Source organism: Rosa rugosa, chromosome 2 (genome assembly GCF_958449725.1).
Source record: "Rosa rugosa chromosome 2, drRosRugo1.1, whole genome shotgun sequence".
Classification (NCBI taxonomy): Eukaryota; Viridiplantae; Streptophyta; class Magnoliopsida; order Rosales; family Rosaceae; genus Rosa; species Rosa rugosa.
This window is the reverse complement of record NC_084821.1, coordinates 32,341,150-32,363,450: the sequence shown is the minus strand read 5'-3', so window position 1 is coordinate 32,363,450 and position 22,301 is coordinate 32,341,150. Positions and strand designations below refer to the sequence as shown.

Below are 22,301 nucleotides of genomic sequence, written 5' to 3'. Positions count from 1 at the left end.
CGTAAACTTAATGCTGGTCATAAAAGCGAGTAAAAGAGCTGCAAAAGACAAAATCAAAGTCAAGAAGTTTGAACCTTGACGACGTAGAGGCAAAAAAAAATTCACTATTGCTGGGATTCGAATCTAGCCCCAATATGCACCAAGCGGGAACTTACCATAGCTGTCGCCGCATAGTCTAGAGAGCAGATTAGAGAGAGACCAGCGTCGTTGAGGGACCAGATCGGAGTGAGCGTCGAAGGAAACCTGGCCGAGAGCGAAGCAGGTCGAGGGGCTGCGAGCAAAGGCTAACGCGGCTGTTCAAATCGAAGCAAAGCTCCAAGTACGCCAAAGCAATCCACGGCGTCGCCAAAAAAGGTGTATGGAAGGAAAATTGAGAGCAAGCACTTCTTTGTTGGGCTGTTACAATGTGATAGAGTACACTCCAAGACAGTTTCAAAGAAGATTGTAAGCAAAACCTCAGAAAATTAGGCCGGAGGTGCGTGCAACGAGGCTAGATCCGAAAACGGGTCGGACCCGCGACAGAACGGGTCAAGGAAAGGACCAGGTCGAGTTGGAATCAAGCCAGACCCGACTTGAAATGGATTTGGGCTTTGTTCAGAGTCTGACGCTGACTTTGGACGGGTTTGGGCCGGGGGCCGATCCGACTTGAGATGAATCTAGGCTAGATTCAAAGTCAAAACTTTAAACTTTGGATGATTTTGAGCCTGTGTTGGGCCCAAGTATGAATTTTGGTGAATTTCTTGAGGGATTTCCTAAGAATGGGTATCCAAAGGAGAAACTTGGGTGTCCAGAGACATCGGGATATTTGAAAAATTTTCTCTTACGATGGGTATCCGAAGAGAAAATTTGGGGGCATTGTGGGGTAGTCAACGAATTTAACTCACAACCATGACAATTTAAGCCCGTCATGAATATACAAGTGATTATGACCATGAATACGGTAATAATCACGATCATAAAGGCATCAATGATGACGACTATGAAGCACCGCAATGATTATAGCAGTAAGGTGATAATCATTGCAGCCATAAAGCACAGCAATGATTGTTAATGCTGGTGATCTGGCGATAGTCAAATCTCGTTAACGCTGTTCCTAGTTTGGACTGCTACTGAAAGAAATAGACCTTTTATATGTGAGGAGGAGACTGATCTCTTCCTTGCTTTTGATGTGGGACTGATATGCATCAGTTTGCAACTTCTGATGTCTCAGCTAAGTGATCTTGACGCGGTGCGTGGCAGCACGTCAGAGATGATCTTGGCCTGAACCTAAGCTCAAGTGATAACCCGTCTGACGGTGTTCCTGGAGGTGACACCCTTGATGGTGCTAGTGCCGCTGGCTGTAGCATGGGAATGACCCAATATAGCTCATTATGCTTAGGCAAATGCTTATGTAAGCACAATGATAACGATCATAAAGCTCGACAATAAGTACATATATAAATACGGTAATAATCGTAACTTATGACCAAAACCCTCCCACACCTATAAATAGGGGGCACGACAACCAAGTAAGATATCTCATTCCGACTCTCTCTATTACACACAACTTCAACATTTACTAACTTAAGTATTGGAGGGTTTTCTGCAAGTACCCCCTCTTCTTCCATCCGACGGTCAAACTTTGAGTCAACGCTCAAATGAAACTTCTCGATTATTCCTAGTCAGCTCCTGCTCCAGTCAACATTCATTGGTAAATCAAAATCTCCTTCGAAATATTCTACCAAGTGATTATTATTTCAGAAAACAAAAGAGTGCAGTTAATGGTCAGCAAGAGTTTGGAACAGCTCCACATCCTTTAAGCGGGGAAAAAATTCTGGAAAGAGTTTAAAGGGATTAAATCATCATGGGCTAAGAAGCTGCTGAATTCTAAAAAAACCAAAAGTGAAAGTTCAGCTTGGAAAAAGGAAGGCAAGAGATGAAGTTAATCTTAAAAAGAAAAATGTGGTCACTGATCAACTTATTCTTTGATCTACCGTATTGGAGTTCATTGCATGTTAGACATTGTTTAGATGTGATGCATACTAAGAGAAATGTGTGCGAGAGCCTAATTGGAAAGTTGTTGAACATCCCTGGAAAAACTAAAGATAGTGTTGCAGCAAGAAAAAATCTTGTGAAAAAAGGTTTGCGGAAAGGTTTGGCACCTAATGAAGGCAAAAAAAGACATATCTCCCTGTCGCACCTTATATATTGTCAAAGAAGGAAAAACAATCAGTTTATAGTTCTTTGTATGGATTCAAGGGACCAAAAAATTTCTCAACAAATTTCAAAAATCTGGATTCTATGCAAGAGGTGAAGCTTTTTGGTCTTAAGTTTAACGATTGTCATATACTTATGCAACACCTCATTCCAGTGGCAATTGGTGCAATGTTACCTAAGCATGTGAGATATGCAATTAAAAGTTTTTTTTTGTTTTCTTCAATGCTTTATGCAGCAAGACCATTGATGTTTTACAACTAGATGAAATTCAAAGTGGTCTTGTTGAGACTTTCTTTTTACTTGAGAAGATATTCCCACCTTCCTTTTTTGATGTAATGATGCATCACACAGTCCATCTTATTTGAGAAGTGCGGTTATGTAGTCCAGTATATTTGCATTGGATATACCCATTTAAATGATACATCAGTATCCTAAAATAATATGTGAGAAACCGCAATCGTCTAGAAGGTTTTATGGTTGAATCTTATATTGTTGAGGAAGCAGTAGATTTCTTTGCAAATTACTTGGCTGGAGTACATGCTATTGGACTCTCTACAAAAGCTCATTCAGATCTTAAAGATTATAATGCTTCATTAGGAAGTGGACATGTCATGACCGCTTGTCCCAAGTTAAGGCATCAAACACATCTTTCTTTTTGGACAACGCACCTGAAGTTCGGCCATATATAAAGTATGTTCCAAAGTCTCTTACTGTTTATTTCACCTACAACAAATTATTAAATGATTTCCTACACTATGGATGAGTTATAATTAATTGTATGTTATGAATCTCAATATTTTCATTGACCATTTGGAGAGAAATTTGAGCACCCTCAAAAGTCTAAAGCAGTTGTGATATCCACCAATTTACTTAGTTCGTCTTGTGCTTGGTTGTTTGTGGACCTTCTTTGTTTTGATATCGTAAATGTTTTCTTTTATAAGGTTGATATAAAATATTTTCTTGTTGGACCACATTATATTTTTAGGTGACTTCAGTTTTTTTTTTTTTTTTTTTTTGTAGAATTACAATGAAGGTTAGTTAGTCATGTTAGTAAAAGCAAAATAGGAATTTTAAAATAGTTACTACAAAGGGGTTGAGTTTACTTAGGAGTCTGAGACTTATTAGATATGTTCTAATAAGTTAACTGAACTAAGGAATTTTGAGAGAGAAATAAGTTGTTTTTAGACGTGTATGAGAACAGACACATCTTTCTGTCGTTATGTTGGTTAATTTTGATATGTCAAGTAGACTTCTTAAGGGTTATTTTGGCATTACACTATGTCAAAAAGTTAATCAGACGACACACATCAAACGACAGAAAACTCGTATTACAATAAAAATCAATTAGTACAAATATAAACAACATTATAATTACTTCATTATTTATCAACTAATAATTATTTATGTAAGTATATTGGGTTATGTCCATTCAACACACACATTCCCAAAGACACTAGGAGATGAGGTTACAAAGAACTAGGAGAGTAATTTTCCTATTTTCCCGGTGGTTCAAGGAAACAAAAAGAAGATTGCAGAATCGGATTATGCAGAGGAAATCAAGGAGAATCGCCTCACTGATCTTGAGTTAAAAGTGGTATTCATTCCATATCATTCATATGATTTTGAAATTGATATGCATATCGATTAAGTTAATTTGAGATACTTATCTGCATTTAAAGGTTTTTGATATGCATATCAAATATAGATTTGTTTTGCAAACAGTTAGAAAGTATTGAATGTTTATCGAAATCAGTTTTAAAAGCTTTTCCTTGTTTATCTTGTTTGATATGAAAAGGAGATTTAATTAAGGGGGAGTCTTGCTCCTCTATAAAAGGTTTCGGAACTGATTTCACATGGTAGAGTTTTCTGATTGAGAATTTTAATTGTGCTGCATAGTCTGCACTAACTGTTTTACAAAACTCTCATTGTTTGTTTGATTGATTGATCATACTGCTTGTTCACTGCATTCATCACTTGCATATGTGATTGAGATCAGTGAGGCTTCAAGGCAAGATTGAATCTGAAGGCGTGTCCAAATTTCTTCATCTATACAGATTGCTTCATAGTTGTTTAGAATAAGACTTTTATAGTTGTGAGCAAGTTAGCATTGTTGCTAGTCAATGTGGTTGAGTTGAATACCACTACTTGTGATCTGTAACAATCTTGATTCATATTGGATTTGATTCTCGTGTAGGCTACGTAAACAGCCTCGCAGTGAAGTTTCCTCAGTGGAGAGGTTTACACTGCGTCAGCAATTCTTGTGCTCTTTTATTTGTGTTGTTGCTTGTTTGAATAACTGTCATTACTCAAACTCTATCAATTTTGTTCCATCCGGTAATTACAATTTATCAAGTAGAGAAGAGACGTCTAAAAACAACTTAACCTCTAAGAGAAGAGAAGAGAACAGATGTCTGTGTGCAAGGAGAGAAAAGAGAGAATAGATTGCGCTGCGCTGACTAGAGGAACTTTGCGAGGTTAAGAAGAGGCTTGAGAAGAAGTATCAAGGTAAAGTTTTTTTCTTTTTAGGGTTTTAAAAATCAAGTGATTTCCTTAGTCGTTTCATAGGGAGGTTTCGTCTTTGGATTGTCGAAAAAAAAAGTCAAAGACTAATTTAGTATTCTGATTTTCTGTTATAGTTCTAAGATCAGGTGTTTGTTTTACAATTTCAACCAGATATTTTCCCATAATCGATGTTGGTTAATTTTTATGTCAAATTAGACTTCTTAAGGATTATTTTGGCATTACACTATGTCAAAAAGTTAATCAGACGACACACATCAAACGACAGAAAACTCGTATTGCAATAATACTCAATTAGTACAAATATAAACAACATTATAATTACTTCATTATTTATCAACTAATAATTATTTATCAAGTAATAAGTTTAATTATAATATATCAAAAAATAAATTATTTATCAACAAATTCATACCTCATCAACCACATTCGAACCGCCTTGCCTTAATGTAGAATGTCACTCATAGAGTTCTATCTTCAAACTTCTCCACCTCCCCACAAAAGCTGAAGTTGATCGGACACTTCCACTCCAATTTGCAGCATAGTGTTGCTTCATGCCCTGCCATAGATAGTTTTTCCTTCGATCTTTACCCAAAATCGGATTTTGTCTAACATATTTCCAAGACTTGCACAATTGAATGTCTTCTGCATTTGTCCATCTCGTCTCGGATTCAGCATTTTGATCTACACGTTCTACGCCTTCCTCGCCTTGTGAGGCCATATTGGAATAAAAAATAAAATTTAAAAAAAAACTTACGAAGATGAAAGCTATGGGAGGAGGAAGAAAAAATTTGTATAACTATAAAAGATATAATTTTTTGAGTGTGAAAGGTAAAATAAATAGTAAGTATTTATACGGAAATTTTTAGAATTTTTTACAACTTTTTTTTGTTACCATTTTGTTACTGTTATATATATATATACACACACACACACACACAAGAGGTTAATTATACACCGTCAAATCTCTTGATCAATTGAAACCAACGGTCTAGATTAAATGATTGTTGGTTTCAAATAATCAAGAGAACCAACAGCTACCTTGCACGTGTTCCCATTTCAGTCCATTTAATATTGCTACGTGACAAATTCTGGTCCAGCATGCGCTAGACCACTTTTCCGCGCTACGCGACAAGGTAGCCGCCTCCACACGCGACACTACTCACATCTATCAACCCAAAAACCTGCCTGACGTCAGCCACGTTATGGGTTGGGCTGAGCTGGCAACCAGCTTGCCTGGGTCAAGTTTTGGGTCAGGAGTTTGGCTTTCTTCTTGACGTGGGTCAGGAAATGTAAGTGTGATGCCGGTCTCTTTACCACCGGTGGAACTGATTTTTTAGGCCATTTAAGTCACCAATTTAGCAAGCCTAGTTGGAGGCTGGTCGTCAGTCCAAAGCTGAACATTATCTTATTGGTTTACTAAGTAAACATAACTGAATTTGCAAAAAAGAGTCGCAAAATTACTACTTACGTCAAGACGAAGATCGTTTCACAGCTTAGCAAAGAAGTTTGCAGGGAGATCAAAACTTTCTTGCACAGCAACAAAATGGATAGGGACCATGTATTTTAGGTATAAAACTCCGACTTCTGCCTCATTGATGGGGTAGAGGTGTAGAGAGAGAAAAACTTACGAGTACTGTGACCTATCCTTCCTCTCGTCTTCTCCTTTTCAATTTAGATTTTTTTTTTTTTTTGAGCAAAACAGCAATTTGTACTAGAAGAAAACTCAAAGGAGTTTAGTGCTTTCTCAACGCACATCCTCTTTCCTCTTTCCTTCCATCTACTCCTCTTCAATTTAGGGTTTTCTAAGAGAGTCTCAAATTTTTCCCAGGTGAACACGACTGTTATCGTGGTTATGTAATTTAGAGTTTTTCAAAAAAAAAAAAAATTGTTTATACAAACTAATGGGTAAGCAAATTACCATTATTAAATATTCTAGACTGTAAGATATATTCATATTTCTATTATATCCAACGGCCTAAAATAGTCAAAAAAGTAAATGTATGGCATACATTAACATACACTAAAATTTTCCTAGATTTTGAACCGATTTATTTAAAACACACTGGAGATTTTAAAATGCAACCCTAACCGAATCGCAGATTTTAAAATAAGTAAATTTAAAACTCTATTCCGTTTGGTGTCCACCCTTAATATTTTTAAAATCAAAATTATTCATAGTGTCAAATAAGTAACAGTGGAGTGACCATTTACTTCTTTTATTTCTCTAGATTCTCGGAAATGGTCCAATATTATTTGGTGGTATTAATCGTCCTTTTATAAATAGGAAGTCCCGGTTCACATAACCCACTTTTCTTAAATCGAAATCGAAATAAAACAGTTTTTCAAGAAAACGCTCTGCTAGGGTTTTCTCCCTAGCCGCGTTTTAGCAGCACCGTCGTTGGAAGTGAGCAGCGGTGTTGACACCGAGATTGGTCATGCACGGCGGTGAGATTACGGCCTCAAGCCCAAGGCGAGGTCAGTGGTTTTTGTGGGGAAACAGACAGGATCTGGACGCGAGTTGCGATTGTTTCAAGGCGGGCCTCCAATCGTCGCACAGAAGCGGATCGGAGGTGGTGTTTTTCTAGGTGGTGTTTTCTACCGGCTTGGATGAGGATCGCTTAGCAGATCTAGGCGAGGGGCAGATTTCTGGTTGGCTGCGGTGGGAGTTGAAGCAAGGGGTGCGCGGCTTGGGTTGTCAGTGATCTCTGCTAGAAGTTTTATGCCGGATCTGATGGTGCAGTGGACCGGGCGACCACCGGAAAGGTGGAACGCTGCAGCAGCTAGCAGCCTGGCCAATACGGGCTAGGGTTGTTGTCCTTTTTGCTCGGGTTTGGGCCTGGGCTTTTGGGTCTGGGCCTACACTTGAGCTGATGGGCTCTTCTCCATCCGCTCAGATTTGGGCTTAGTTTCTTGAGCCTGGTTTCGAGCTCAAGCTTGGGCTGGTTGAGTTTGTTGCAATTACTTCCGTTATTAAGAGCAAGACCAACCTGTTGCCGAGGTTGTTGACTCCGGAAGAGGCCGAGGAGGGTGTTGGCTCCAACCCTAAGGGGAAGGAACTAGCATTTTTCTAGGTCTCTGCTATTAGACATCTGGTTACAAGCCTTCTAAAGTTGGAGTAATCTCTATGAGCTTTTTTCTAAGATGTTTCTAGTTGTATTTGTACTACAATTACGTGCTGGCATATTAGACTAGATGAATGATTTTTCCTTAGAATAGCGAGGTTGTTCTTGCTTGCTTAGGCTTGCTATCCAGCGAGCGTCCCTTTAGACTTTAATGAGTTTAGTATTAGCTTAGATAGGTTCTCCGGATTTCACCGGATTCTTATGTAAGTGCATGTTAGATTCTGGCCTGTATTCATGGCTTTGATATCTAATAAAATCAAATCCTTTTCAAAAAAAAAAAAGGAAGTCCCGGTTCGACTCATAAATTGTGAGAAATAGTTGTTGTAAATTCTTTATATATGAAAAATGAAAAATAAAAGATAAAAGAAGGCTCGGGCCCGATATCACTTTACGTGAGCTATTATCATCCGCAAACGACGACTTTGTGATTGCGGGCAATTGCAGAAATAACACACAAAACTGCATCCAACATTGTTTGTTCCATACGACGAGAAACTGAGAGAGAGAGGGAGTAGTGCCCTTGTTCCGAATCCTCTCTCTCTCTCTCTCCCCGTCTGGGTGCTTTGATTTGAAAGAAAGCAATGGCTGTGTTACAGAGTCACAGAGCAGAAATGCTAAGCATAGCCGTGGCTGTAGTCGCCATTGGTGTTGGTACGGCCTACTATTTCTACGTCACCAGAAAACCAAAAGGTCTTTCTCTCTTAATAAACATAGCTTCATTGTTTCCTACTCTTTCCCTTTTACGACTTATTTGCCCAGAATCTAGCTGTTTTTTTATTATGTGCTTTAAGGATAATAAGAGGGTTCAGATGTCATCTTAACACTTGCTGAGAATGCAGAATTTGATTTTGATTGAGCTATTTAGGTGATGGGTTTTTAATTTTCTCTAAACTACTCATTTCTACTAACCCTTAATTCCTACTAGTTGGGATCAACTATATGAGACCCTTTTTGTAAAGACATTTAACATAGCTAATTGCAGACAACTGATGTCTATATCAATGTTTTAATTATAATCTGCACTTAACTAATAGTATGTTGTTGGATTGGTTTCAACTTTCTAGTTATTTACCCTCTTTGAATTATATGAGCTAAATCCAAAGTCTTTTGATCAGGTACTTTAACTCTTTTAGCTTTAGCTTCTTTGGCATTTACTAGACTTTACTTTAAGCTCGTATCTCCAACCACAAGAACTCCAGTGTTATCAAGTTTGTTTCCATGCGTATGCGTTTTCAGAATATGCCTAACAATCTGTCTGGTTAGGTTGCTTGGATCCTGAGAAATTCAAGGAATTCAAACTTGTTAAACGCACTCAGCTCAGCCATAATGTGGCTAAGTTTAAGTTTGCTCTTCCAACAGCAACATCAGTGTTCGGTCTGCCTATTGGACAGCATATAAGTTGCAGGTTTTATTTATTTATTTTCTGTACAGTCATTCTTTTTTCAACAGATCAGACTTAGTTTGGACATGACTGATACTTGTATTACAATTGGTGTTTTAGTATCCAGCATGAGAGTTTTCTGTTAACTGACTGTTTTTTCATACAGAGGAAAAGATAGTCTTAATGAAGAAGTTATCAAAGCATATACCCCAACCACTTTGGATACAGATGTTGGATACTTTGAATTAGTCATAAAGGTTTCTCACGAATAACTTCTATGCTCTAAATTCTAATATATTGGTTTCATAGTTTTTATGTTTTTTTTTTTTTTTTTTTTTAATAGATGTATCCCCAAGGAAGGATGTCTCACCATTTTCGAGTCATGAGTGAAGGTGATTATCTCGCTGTAAAAGGACCTAAGGTAAACTTATACCCCTTCATCAGGCTTACATATTAACTGCAAAGAACCAAGGTGTACACTGTTGAAGTACAACAGAGACCAACACTTAAACAGCACCTCTCTATATGCCATTACCAACACTTAATGGTGTTTAAATTTATGCCTCTAGGGTCGATTCAAGTATCAGCCTAACCAAGTTATAGCTTTTGGGATGCTAGCTGGAGGCACTGGCATCACTCCAATGTTCCAGGTATGATGGAGTCTGAGCTTTGCACATAGCTTTCTTTTGATCCAAAAATTGCTTTTATAGTTTATTTTTCTTTCTGGTTTCACAGGTTGCTAGAGCCATAATGGAAAATCCCAGTGACAGAACGAATGTACATCTCATATATGGCAATGTCACATATGATGACATTCTATTGAAAGTAAGCATATGTGTAGTTTCTGTTTGGTCAACACCTGTGATACCCAAAGTATCTATGTGTCCTTGTGCTTTATCTCTCTCTGTTTTTTTTTAATAATTTTTCAGTATTATGTTAAAGGCCTATTGACCACTTCTGGCACTTGACCAACAATAATGTAAATTACTACTAGTTTAATTTTAAATTTGTATCATCACTAAGCATTTATATAAGCAGAAAAATTCGTACTGAAAAATTTAACACTTACTGAGAACCATTCCCGAACTTAAGAATACTGTTTTAGTTTTCTAGATCTTTAAAGTGGCGTTGAAAAAGAAAAATGCTACACCCTGGTCTCATAATTTCATAGAAGATAGCTGGGCCTAGGAGAAAGTTAACTGACCGTACTGTGCTATGAAAACAGTGTAAAAGCTTTTTAATTTACTTGGGCTGCACATTTTTCTGCACTTCTTTTCCTTCAATCTTTTTTTTTTTTGAATGTTAGTATGTATATATATGAGTTTTTGAACTTTATGTTCTCTCTTTACATATATGTAGCAAATTTGGCCGCCTACCAATTGTAACTTCCTAGGGACATGCATATGTTGTCATGTTAGCATTTTTGTTATAACATGATTCAGCATGGATCTTTACAGATTGATAGGATTCCATTTGTTCTGGGTCTTTACAGGGCATGTACTAAACATTAATAAGTTAGCTGGTTGTTGACCAAATTGGTACATTGTTGATATACAGTCCAAAACTGTTAGTCCAGTTTGGGAAAGCTTTCATTTCTGGTGTCTTTTATTTCTTTTTAGAAGATAGAACAGGAGAGAGGAGAGAAGACGGAGTGAGGTGTAGGGAGATATGAAGAATTTAAGCAACTCACTTGAAATGAGACCCATTTGAAATAATTTTTTAGCCATCATTTTATGTACTGTGCGCTTGTCCTTCCTCTCCCTCATTTCAGCATATATTTCCTCTATAATAAAAAATAAAAGGTGAAAAACAAAAAATTTCAGTGTAACCAAAGGGCCCTTAGCAATGGTGAATCTTGAACCATTTGTCATCTACATATACATGGCAAAACTTATTGAGTGGTTAGTAACAGTGTATGTGCTATATGCTAATTACTGTGAACTGGTGACAAAGTTCACATGCAAAGTTGTGTTTCACCTATCTTTTAGTGCTAGCACTAGTTTTCCCTTGGTTGCCTGAATATCTAGGCGATCATCACGTAGTATGGGAGTCTTGGAGTGTGTCCAACTTATCATTATTTAAAGCTTGGGATCTGTGCTAATTTCACTGTATGTTTCTGTTAAGGACCCTTTTCCCACAAATTGGCACTAGTATTCTGACAAAAAAAAAACGGCATAGACATAGTTGAGAAGCAATTGATATGATTGGCTTTTGCACGAATTCTGAAATGATTTTGTCTTTCTATTCAGACTATGGTAATGCAATTGATGTTACTCATGCTCTATGAGTCTAATACTTGTTTTAATTTGCCTCCTTATTGTCCTTGGATTTTCTGTTCACCATTTTCTTGCAAATGTGGCATGCACGTAGTAAGGCAATTTCATGTCCTAGAATTCATAAGACCTCGGTGGTTTTATTTATTGTTAACTTTGTTAAACTGTTTTTGCAGGAAGAGCTGGATAATCTAGCCATTAACTTTCCCAATCGTTTCAACATTTATTATGTTTTAAATCAGGTATTGTTTTTATTATTTGGTTTTGATTGCAGTGGTAGATTTGTGAACTTTCGATTAATAAGTCGCATTTTTTGTTTCTATCTTTCTTTCACAACAGTACTCATTTCAGGTCTCTTTTTCCAATTATATAATGAGAAGTTGAGAACTAGGTTCTTGATTAAAACCTGTCTAATATCTTCTCCATTTTCAAAAAGTTATGAAGTTTTCTGGAATTTGACACTGTTTGAGTGGAATGAACAGGAAGTACTTTTGTATTGTAAATTCTTACCAGGATCTCGTATAAGTTCATAAAATGTATGTTTATGCACCTCGAAAACATTTTTATGGTATATAGATAGCCAAAACTTAGGCATAAACACTTTAATTTGTTTTTCCATGTCTTATCTCATAAAAACTTGACTTGCATCATTGCATGAAATCTGCTGTGCTTTTTTTTTCCTTTGGTAACAAAATTAATGTTAAATACCGTCTTCAGCCCCCTGAAGGCTGGGAAGGTGGTGTTGGGTTCATATCAAAAGAAATTATTCAGACTCACTGCCCTGCACCAGCACCCGATATTAAGGTAATTCTTATCATCACCCTCTCACACTCACTCATTCTCATATAGCATATAATGCTAAACCTTTATCTTTTCCAGATTTTAAGATGCGGACCACCACCTATGAACAAGGCTATGGCTGCTAACCTGGACAGTCTTGGATACAGTTCGGAAATGCAGTTCCAGTTTTAAGGCTTTGATGGAGCTTCTGTCATCATCTTGAAGGCGTTATTTTTTATGTTAAGAGATTATTGCACTGTCATTCACGACACAACAAGCATCTGATTTCTTTGTGGGTAAAGGAAAGAATACTCCAGTAAAGATGAAGTCACCGGAAATAGGCAACATTATCTATTTTCAAAGTTACTCATATTTTGCAGGAACTGAATCATCATGTTTAGTGTTTTTCTTTTCTTTTCTTTTCTTTTCTTTTTTTGTTAATTGAAATAATGCCAGCAATTGTATTACTACTACAAAACTTTAGCTATAAAACAGATGAACTGTTGTACTTGCGGCACTTCTAATGTTTGTTTGCCGCATGATGCTAAATCTGTGAGTTGATGCTGCTTCCTTGTTCCTTTTGTTTTATGGCTGGGTTCACCAACCTCGGTGGCATTGGTCAACGATTCAATGTTTGCTTGGGAAAAATATAGTCGAGCGTCAAGATCTTAGGGTGTTGCTGACATTTTGGAGCATTATGATCTTGCGGAGCCGAGAATGGCATGGCTCAATGACCTTGACGTACACTAGAAACTTGAAGATAGCCGAGGTCTATGTACATCGCAGGTTGACACCTACAAAACTTTATTTGCAGTTCACAACCTCAAATGGACAAAAACAGACGGAAGACAACACCCCAATCTTGTTAATCTTTCATATTGGTTTGATCTTCCAGCCTTCTTCAACATTTTCTGGACAAGGGTTTTTTTTTTTTTTTCCTCTTTCTTTTGAGACATAGTATGTCTCTTCAAGAATCTGCATTTCCCCGCCAAGTGGAGTAAAACTCATCTCATTAGACAATTGCAATTAGCTACAGTAACGGAGATGATACCCAACAATATGATGCACTTACATGAAAATTATGGGACAGCTACAACCTACAGCTAGGTTCAATGATATTCAACACCTAGATGCATATGACTTGTGCATGTTAGTCATGCTGTTTGTCATGATTTTGATTATGACTTATGAGACAGCCCAATTCGGATTTCAAAACTAGGAGATAAAAACAAACCCTAGTCAAGAATGACCATGCAGCACAAACTTAAAATTCAAGACTACAGATTCAATGAAAGAAGCGACCACATGTGCAACAATTCTCACCATTAATCAACAAAACAAGGAGAGAAGGGGAGGGAAAATGTTCATACAAAACCACTAGGGGAGGGAAAATGTTCATACAAAACCACATGTGCACTCTCAACTTAAAGTTGGTTCAACCTACACATTGCTGCTACCTAACATAAACATGCTATGAGAAATCATCCATGTATGCAAGTTACACTCCCCAATATCAGTTGATTCAAATGAAAGTACAACTCCAAAGCACACCATCAATGACGATGACAAAACTGTATAAAACCCGGCCTGCTTGGTCATGCCTGATACTTGGACAAATACTCTTGTGACTATCGTCTTCGCATTCCACGCCCACGACCACGAAAAGCAGCTCCTCCACGACCTCTACCTCCCATGGCACTAGCAGCAGCATCTCCCTGGGCACTCTCAGACTGCATTCAAGTGACATTAAGCAATAAACAGCTGAGTTGTTCTATATAAGAATACAAAGACATAAAGTTAAATTATATGTTATTTGTAAGTATCAAATTGATTAGCCCAATATCTCAATGACTCGATACAGCAGAAGTTCAAGAATCCTGAATCCATTCTAAATTCTAACAAAAAAAAGAATACAAAAAATGAAACTGTTCTCCTTCAGACCAAATGCAGAGGGATAAAATTTTATTGACATGATGACCATGGATGACCAAGCTACTGTCAAGGAAATATGAAAGTGTGACTAAACATAATCACCTAGAAACAGTAAATAGAACCCACATACCTTTGGATTTTTCACTGTCTCGTCGACACTTAAAACAAGGCAAGCAGCCTCAGTAGCAGCATTTATAGCATTGATCTACAGTAAAAGACACTGTTATTTCATGTGCCAAATGACATTATAAAGAAAAAGGAAAAAAGAGAAAAATACAAGGGCACTCTATGATGTGGCTATGCACTACTACATCTATGCTGTTAAAATAACAAGCATATACCTTTACAACTGCTGGCTCCCAGACAAATTTAGCATACGAATCAGCAATTCCTCCAGAGTTAATGTCAACTCCATAAGGTGCACCCTCAGCTAGAAGAAATTTATTTTCAGAATCTTTTGGCAAACAATTATCGAATGCCTAACATAAATGCTAAAAACCAACAATTCCATATAACGCTCCAATACGAACTGAATCCTTTTTTTTCAGTAAAAAGAGTAATATATAGCAAATTGAATAAATAAATGATTATATTTGCTATCCAAAGAAAATTATTAATTAAACAAAATAGAAAATTCTAAACAAAATGAGAGCTCACCTGTCGAGTGTTTTTGTCTTAGTTTGTTTAGCATATCAGTCGCGTCGAATCCCGCATTGTCACATAGCTGTCGTGGGATAACCTGCAACATAGGTGGAGGACAGCTAATTAAGACCACTTACCACCACTCAATTATTAGTATCGCAGCATCACACTCTCATTCATGGTATTTCTAATTCATTATTCAGCATAAGCGGAAAAAATTTGGTACTCTTACCTTGAAAAACAATTCATATAAAACTAGACATACATCTACTGTTATTTCTCATTCTTGATGTTGAATGAGGTCCAAAGTTAACCCCACAAAAAAAACTCAAGGATTTGAGAGTTGCATGAGAACTGAAGAGACATCTACCTTACAACACATCAATTCAGTCCCAGGCAGTTTGACAAATATTAAACCATCCATTTGAGAAGAAATATTAGGGCCTAAAACAGAGGCACTAAGATCATTTAGGATTAAGAAAAATTATTTTGAGGAAATGTCTTCTTGTTCACCTAATGACCAATAAATTATGATCACCCACACTTGGATTTAACATTCAAGGGTTAGAGGTTAAACTAACATATTTAAGTATCTTAATCTCAACCATTGATAATAACTCCAAGGGTAGCTGACCATAAATTCCTGGTTCACCAAACCTGCCCAATCGTTCTTTTTCTTTTTCTTTTCTTTTTTGTGAAAAATCATTATGAATTCCAAGCTAAAACAAATCATTTACATTGTAGGCTTTAAGAAAATTTAGCCCCAAAAAGTGCATTACGTGCAGTTCTTGGAATACAGTCTAAAGGGGAAAAGAAGAGCCTTCAAAGAGAATGATCCATCTCCATGTAATGAATTAACCAGCAAATACAGTTGCCATTTCGAATCAAGATTATCCACCTGCCCTGAATGTACTACTATCTAACCTCATCAAGATCAAAACAAAGCAAGATTAACAACCACCCAGATACTTCTACAAGTTAGAACCTCATCTACTTGTTTTTAAACAAGGGAAACTGGAAATTGGAAATTGATGGCTACCCAAGCTTTACCATCCCATGATCCCAAAAAAAGAAAGAAAGAAAAAAGTTGCATTGACCAGATTATACATCCAATGTTTCTATTACTCCTAGATTGCATGCAATTTAATTTGCACTGCAATAACCACTAGCTATGTTTACAACCATGAAGAACAGCCACTCTAACAAAAAGGCCCAAAAATGCATACCTCCAGAGCTTTTGCGTATGAGTTGATGAAAAACTGAGACCTCCCAGCAATTTCACGCGCTTTGTCCCTCAAGTAACGGCTGATCTCCATCTGCCACCAAACACAACAAAACAATCAACAAGGTAAACATTTCAGATAAACTTTGCAGGTCTTACTAAGAGTCCAAAACACGTACATCTATAGCACCACCCCCAGGAACTACAGTTGAATTCTTTAAAGCCCTTCTAACAATCATGATCGCATCATGTAAACTACGCTCAGCTTCTTCAATGAACTAATATAAGAATCCAACAGTAAGTCAGAGAGATCAGCATTGAAAAAAAAAAAGAAGCAAACTTAAAAAGGAAACAGAACTTAAATAATGCCATACCTGATCAGCTCCACCACGAAGAACAATTGTAGCAGTCCTACCAGATGGACATCCACTAAAGATATTAAACCTCTCATTTCCAACTTGCTTTTCTTCAAAACACTCGCATGTTCCAAGGACCTATAAGTTGGAAGAATAAAAAAGTGAGTATCAACTAAGAACAAAAGAAATAATGCCCAACTAAAAGGAAGCACTTGCATAGTAATCTAAGGACAGATAAACTTCGCAATTGTACATGAAACTATAGTGTGACAATATGTGACATAACAACCTCATCAATAACATCATTAATGGATGTCTGCACAGTGCCACCAGTTGCAGCAGCTACCCTTTGCAGATCTTCTTCAGCCACACGGCCAGCACAGAATATATCTCGATCTGCAAAATACTGTTCACCCAAATAAATTGCATTAATTATTTGTTGATTAAACTCTTCTTTATATCGTTATGAAGATACTATTTACTTTACACCGAAAAATGCTGAAGGTATTGCAGATTTCCACTTAACTTCCACAATGATGGAGATTATACACAAGCATATTGTGAAAATAGGACCATGACAAATATAGCATTTAAATTTTCTAGCGAGAACAGGAATATTTCCGCAGCAGGTGAGATAGGTGACATTAAATAATGAGAGTTTTATATAAAATCACCCCAACTGAAGGGAAAAATTCTCCATTCTTTTACTCTGGGATATTAGTTTCCTCTCTACAAGGTAAACGAGTGTTCAAAAGTTTGTCACCCTAGGGTCAAAGGACTAATCCAGAGGGAGAATTAACACGGAGAAAGGAGGCATCACCTGTGTTGCTAGATCACCAATAGCCAACCGTGAAAGAACAACTTTAGCCCCACTCTGCACACACTTATCCAGCTTGTCATAAATAATATTCCATTCAGCATCAACAATGGACTGATACTGGGATGGGTCTGACAATCTGCAAGGAATTGAAAACATCATGTCAAATACAAAAATTGATTAAAGGCATTAAGTAACACATTTCAAAAGGAGCAACATGACCCAACCTTATCTCAGCATTTTCTTTCTCGGATTTAAGCTCCAATTCAATATTTAGTATCAGTATCTTCGGATTAAGAAACTTTTTTGGTTGCTGTTCAAAACCGGCATAAGAAAATGTCTTCTTAAAGGCAACGCCATTTACTAGAAAGGAATCACGCATGTTGCCACCAGAAACCTGTAGAAGTAGAACCATTGAATCATTCAGAATAAACTTATGCTGCCAACTTTATTTCTATTTCCATATAAGCCAGGCCAAGATTCTACCTTCTTTATTCCAATCATGTTAAGACGATCCTCATCACCTATTGCAATGACGGCATCCACAACCATTTGTGCAAAGAACTCCTTTTCTCCCCCAATGAGTTTTGAAGAGAGTGTTGTAGCAGCACAGTTAGCTAGTAGCTCCTTCTTCTCTTCGAGGCTTTTCCCCTCAATGCTGGAAGCAAGTTGTTTGATTCTCTCAATCGCCTGTAAATTCAAAATGCACAAAGATCAGAGCGAGCATCACGTCAAACATACATAGAAATAAGAGGGAAATCAATTCTGCCAAAAAGTACCAAATAGCTAGCGGTTCGATAACTCCTGATCAAATTCTGAGGGTGCACCCCATCCTCCACGAAAGGCTTGGCCTCGTTCAAGAACTCGGCTGCAAGCAGAACAACTGTAGTTGTTCCATCACCAACCTAGACCAAAAATTCTCCATCTATCAGGGATTGGAATTCGTAAAATGAAATCTGAGAGGCGAAAAGTGAGTGAAGAGATACCTCAGAGTCCTGAGACTTGGCGATGTCGACGAGGATCTTGGCGGCGGGATGAACGATATCAAGCAACTTCATGATGGTGGCACCGTCGTTGGAGATGGTGATATTGCCCTTGTCGTCGTGAATAAGCTTGTCCATGCCTCTGGGGCCGAGCGTGGTCCTGACGACGTCGGCGACGGCCGTGCAGGCGTTGATATTGCTGACCAGCTGCGCCTTCCCTTGAGAAGTGTCCGTGCCCTCCTTCAGAAGTATGATCTGCGGTTGCTGTTTGATTTCATTTTCACAACAACAACAAGAGTTAGATAACAGTGACGACGACTAATACCAGTGAAAAAGAGAGAGAGAGAGGGCGAGCGTACCAGCATACTCGCCATTGTTAACGATGTGGAGGATGGATGTTGAAGCAGACGAGAGAGAGAGAGAGAGAAGAGTGTTAGTGAAGGAGGGGAGTAAAAAGGAGAATCGAGAGAGGACTACCCAGGGTTTAGTGAGTTCAGGCACTTTTTCTACTGTCTTTGGTATTACCAATTTAATTTTACAACAAGTACTACCAAATATAAACTAGAATGAAGGATTACTATAGTTTTTTTCTTTTTTTTTCAGTTTTATAAATAGTCATAAATTTTGTGTTCATCTACTTACTTTTCAATTTTCTTTGCACATATGACATTGAGCTTTATCCATTTTCAATCAAACTAGTTATCTAACGATCATTTACCGAGTTACTCAATAATATATGACCTATTTTCTAAGTTCATTAAAATATATGTACTATTAATTTAGTATTAGTAATATTGTTATAGTATTATAAATTTATTTATACTTATATTTCTTTTCTTTTTTTTTCTTTTTGAAATGAGGCTGGTGCGGCTGCCCTCAAGCCTTTATTAATGAAATTGTAGAATACATTGGGGGACGTAGAGCCTGAACCCCAGATTACAATAAGCATAAAGATAACATCCTGAAATAATACCAAGATTCTCCACAAAATCTATATATTCTAACAAGCATAAACTAACAAAGAGTGCACGAATAGTTACTCCATTTGCTTTAACATAACGGTGACATACCTGAAAGATAACTCTATAACGAAGAATCATCATTACAAATAGCACAGTTTTCCCACTATGTTGCAGCACGGAAAAAAATCCAGCGGCACTCAATTTCATCCTGCCACTAGGAGGTTGCGTCCATTTGATCAACCAAACAGTTCGCCGCCTCGCTAGGCTAGACAAAGCACACAGAGTATGCATACTGGGACCAAGCCCACTTCGCCCTACCAAAACGTGGTAGGGATTTATTGTCGGCATAAAGCCGTATCTTACAAAAAGTAAAATACTGTAAAATATTAAAGAAAAATAGCATGGCTTTAGGACCAAGGCCCAGATCCAAGAACCAACAGGCCCAAGTCTGATCAGCAGATTGCAAAGACTACGACGCCCCCTTCCTATCAGCGGCTCCCATGTTGTCCCACCACCGGCAGCAGCGCCCCCGCCCCCTAACTCCGGCCAGCATGGCACACCACTCCCCCTTAGACCAGAACCAAACTTCCCAAACCAAATCAGGTCCACCCAATCCGATCTGAAGCTAGAGGCTCGCAACGATGTCACCCCCCGTCGTCACCATCCGGAGATCTTCGACCCCGCGCCACTGCCTCAAAATGCCCCCCAGGCCATCCGCGTTCCTCCCTAAGTGTCACGGGCCGAACTTTGCAATGAGCAAAGCAGTCCGCGCGGCATTTGCTAGCAAGCAAGTCAGCCAAGTGAGTACCTTGCAAGGAATAATGAAAGCCACACGATATTAAAATAGTGCTAGCGACAAGCAAGAACACAATTATATAAACGTTGGGCAACCACGAAGAACAATGAATAATCGAAAGGAAATATCAAAGAGCAATCTCACGGGACACAGATGATTGAATAATTCCTCTTTTATTGATGGTAAGACGGCAAGGGAGGCAAAAGTACATGTGATTACCTATACTAGTTCCGTAGTCCAAACTATGCCGACTAGGAACCCCTCCCCAAAGAGCATATCGGCCTTACATGAACAAGGCAGGAGGAAACATGAAAAAGGCCAAGGAGACTAAATGCTAAATAAAATAAATTACATAATTTGTAAATTACCAAAACATCCCTAGCACACAAGCAAACCAACCAAAGGCTTGACTAATGACCCTGGACAAGGTTGCTTGCGACATTACAAGTGCGGCCCCTAACACTTGATCGGACGAATATTTTCTATGTTTTTAGTGCATTTCTCTCTACATTTTACTTAGTTATTCTCTTAACAATATCATTTCTGACTTAGTTTTGTGTTTTTAGGTACATTTGAGCTCCAAACGTAGGAAATGAGCTAAGAAGAGCTAGAAATGATGGAAATGAAGGCGAGGAAATAAGGCGCAGAAATGATAAAGAAATGGAGAAATGGAAACTTTCCTAATCTAAAACAGGAAATCCTAGTTGGACTAGGAAACCTGATGACACTAGGAGTCCTGGTGGTGCTAGGAGATGCTGTGTCTTGAAGATGACTTAAGATAGTTCAAGATTGTTCTAGAGTATTGAAGGAATTTCGGCAACAATATAAATGGATTTTGAATTGGCCCATTTTGGGAGAGTTTGGCCCGAAGTTTGAAGCATATGACTTGCACATGAGTCTCTAGATCATTCTTGACGTTTTGGACGAGTCATAGGCCCATTCTACATGCATTATGCCGTGAAAAATAAAGGAATTATCAAAAGATTTCGGCAAAATATATATTGGGATATTCTTGGATTTTCTTGGGACTTTATGAGAGAAAATAGAGGAATAAGAATGATTTATGACTCTACATACAAGGGAGGCCGAAAATATGTCTAAGTACATGGAAGATTTCGGCCAAAGAAAGGTTACTTGCTCTCTACTTCATATGCTATTTTTCTATTGGTCGAAGTGATGCAATTCAAGAGAAATTCAAGGGAACCCTATCCTTTGCCGTTCACTATATAAAGGGAGTTTGTGAAGACATTAGGGACACCACAAAATTCACAATCAAAAGCCACAAACACTCCCCTTTCTCTTCCAAGTTTCGACAACTTCAAGAAATCCAAAGTTCAAGACCGTGAAGCATCCATTCATCAATTCAAGCATCTTTGCCGTAGCATTTATCCATTCCACCACCTTTTGAAGCTTCTTGCGTCCTTGAAGATCGAAAAGTGTAACCATGGAACTCTATTTTCTGTTTTTCGGTTTTGAACTATGTAAAACTATTTCGGGTTTTAATTAAATTGCGATTTGGTTTTATGTTCTTGGATTATGACTTGCGATTTCTATGGTGGATGAAAGATTGAATTTAGTTATGTGATTTCCAAATACTATGAAGCATGATTTCGGTTTTAGGATTTCAAATTAAAAGTTGCGATTTCAAAGTGTTCTTGCATGATTGTTAATTTCGAACTTCAATCTCATCTTTTATGTGTTAATTGATCTTTGGATGCATACTTAGGTTGATAAACATGTAATTGAATCCATATTAAGGTGCTAGCGTTCTAGGCTTTAATAATTTCGGTGGAAAACCTATAAATACTTAGGTGAATTAACAATGAGTCTTGCATGCTCGATTAGCGTTCTAACTTGTGTTCTTGACTTGAATTGATCAAACTTTCAATGTGTTTACTGCGTTAAGATTGTCTTTGGTGATTAGCTACCACTAGTAATTGCAAGATTAATAGGGTTAACTATAGTGCGTTCATCTAGTTAATTTAACTAAGGGAAATAATAAGAACTTATGCATGCGTTCATGGTTTGTTCTTGATCGATTCTATGCTTGGATATATTTTGATTCGTGATTTGATATTTGAAACCTTGCCAACGTGTTAATAGTAGTTAATTACATATTATTTTTGTTCCATTCATTTAATTCTATTTGATTCTTGGTTTTGATGTGTCACATGTGTATATTACTTAGTTGTTAAATTAGATTAAATAAATTTTAAATCCCCTTTTATAATTGTCGTAAATATTGTGAATATATAATTTTTCAGGAATTAATTAGGCCCTAATCCCCGGTTGAGAACGATCCCTACTTATTCTTAC

The 22,301-nt window shown here is 37.6% G+C and overlaps 2 protein-coding genes across 2 annotated transcripts; one reads left to right on the top strand and one right to left on the bottom strand.

The window, feature by feature from the left end:
• Positions 1-8,233: 8,233 nt before the first annotated feature.
• LOC133732939 (NADH--cytochrome b5 reductase 1-like) lies at positions 8,234-12,861 on the top strand. Its single transcript, XM_062160551.1, has 9 exons — positions 8,234-8,531; positions 9,105-9,246; positions 9,389-9,479; positions 9,566-9,643; positions 9,792-9,872; positions 9,958-10,047; positions 11,672-11,737; positions 12,213-12,299; positions 12,375-12,861. The coding sequence occupies exons 1-9, from the start codon at positions 8,423-8,425 to the stop codon at positions 12,465-12,467; spliced, it is 837 nt and encodes a 278-aa protein (XP_062016535.1). The 5' UTR covers positions 8,234-8,422; the 3' UTR covers positions 12,468-12,861.
• Positions 12,862-13,579: 718 nt separating this feature from the next.
• Positions 13,580-18,739, bottom strand: LOC133733320 (T-complex protein 1 subunit eta-like). Its single transcript, XM_062160965.1, has 14 exons — positions 18,587-18,739; positions 18,231-18,491; positions 18,024-18,149; positions 17,731-17,934; positions 17,472-17,641; positions 17,248-17,383; positions 16,717-16,833; positions 16,446-16,565; positions 16,251-16,349; positions 16,076-16,165; positions 14,865-14,946; positions 14,549-14,637; positions 14,338-14,412; positions 13,580-14,005 (listed from the first exon to the last, which is right to left on the bottom strand). Exons 1-14 carry the CDS (start codon positions 18,599-18,601, stop codon positions 13,904-13,906), a joined length of 1,686 nt encoding a protein of 561 aa, XP_062016949.1. The 5' UTR covers positions 18,602-18,739; the 3' UTR covers positions 13,580-13,903.
• Between the last annotated feature and the right edge of the window lie 3,562 nt (positions 18,740-22,301).

Bases quoted from the DNA above. Each gene is read 5' to 3' on its own strand.
- LOC133732939 (XM_062160551.1), top strand. From the start codon at position 8,423: ATGGCTGTGTTACAGAGTCACAGAGCAGAAATGCTAAGCATAGCCGTG. The intron at 9,247-9,388 runs GTTTTATTTATT...TTTTTCATACAG, and splicing joins GGACAGCATATAAGTTGCAG to AGGAAAAGATAGTCTTAATG. The intron at 10,048-11,671 runs GTAAGCATATGT...CTGTTTTTGCAG, and splicing joins ATGATGACATTCTATTGAAA to GAAGAGCTGGATAATCTAGC.
- LOC133733320 (XM_062160965.1), bottom strand. The intron at 16,834-17,247 runs GTGATGCCTCCT...TTGGGTGAACAG, and splicing joins TTGGTGATCTAGCAACACAG to TATTTTGCAGATCGAGATAT. The intron at 14,947-16,075 runs GTATGCATTTTT...CCTATGTTGCAG, and splicing joins CATACGCAAAAGCTCTGGAG to GTTATCCCACGACAGCTATG.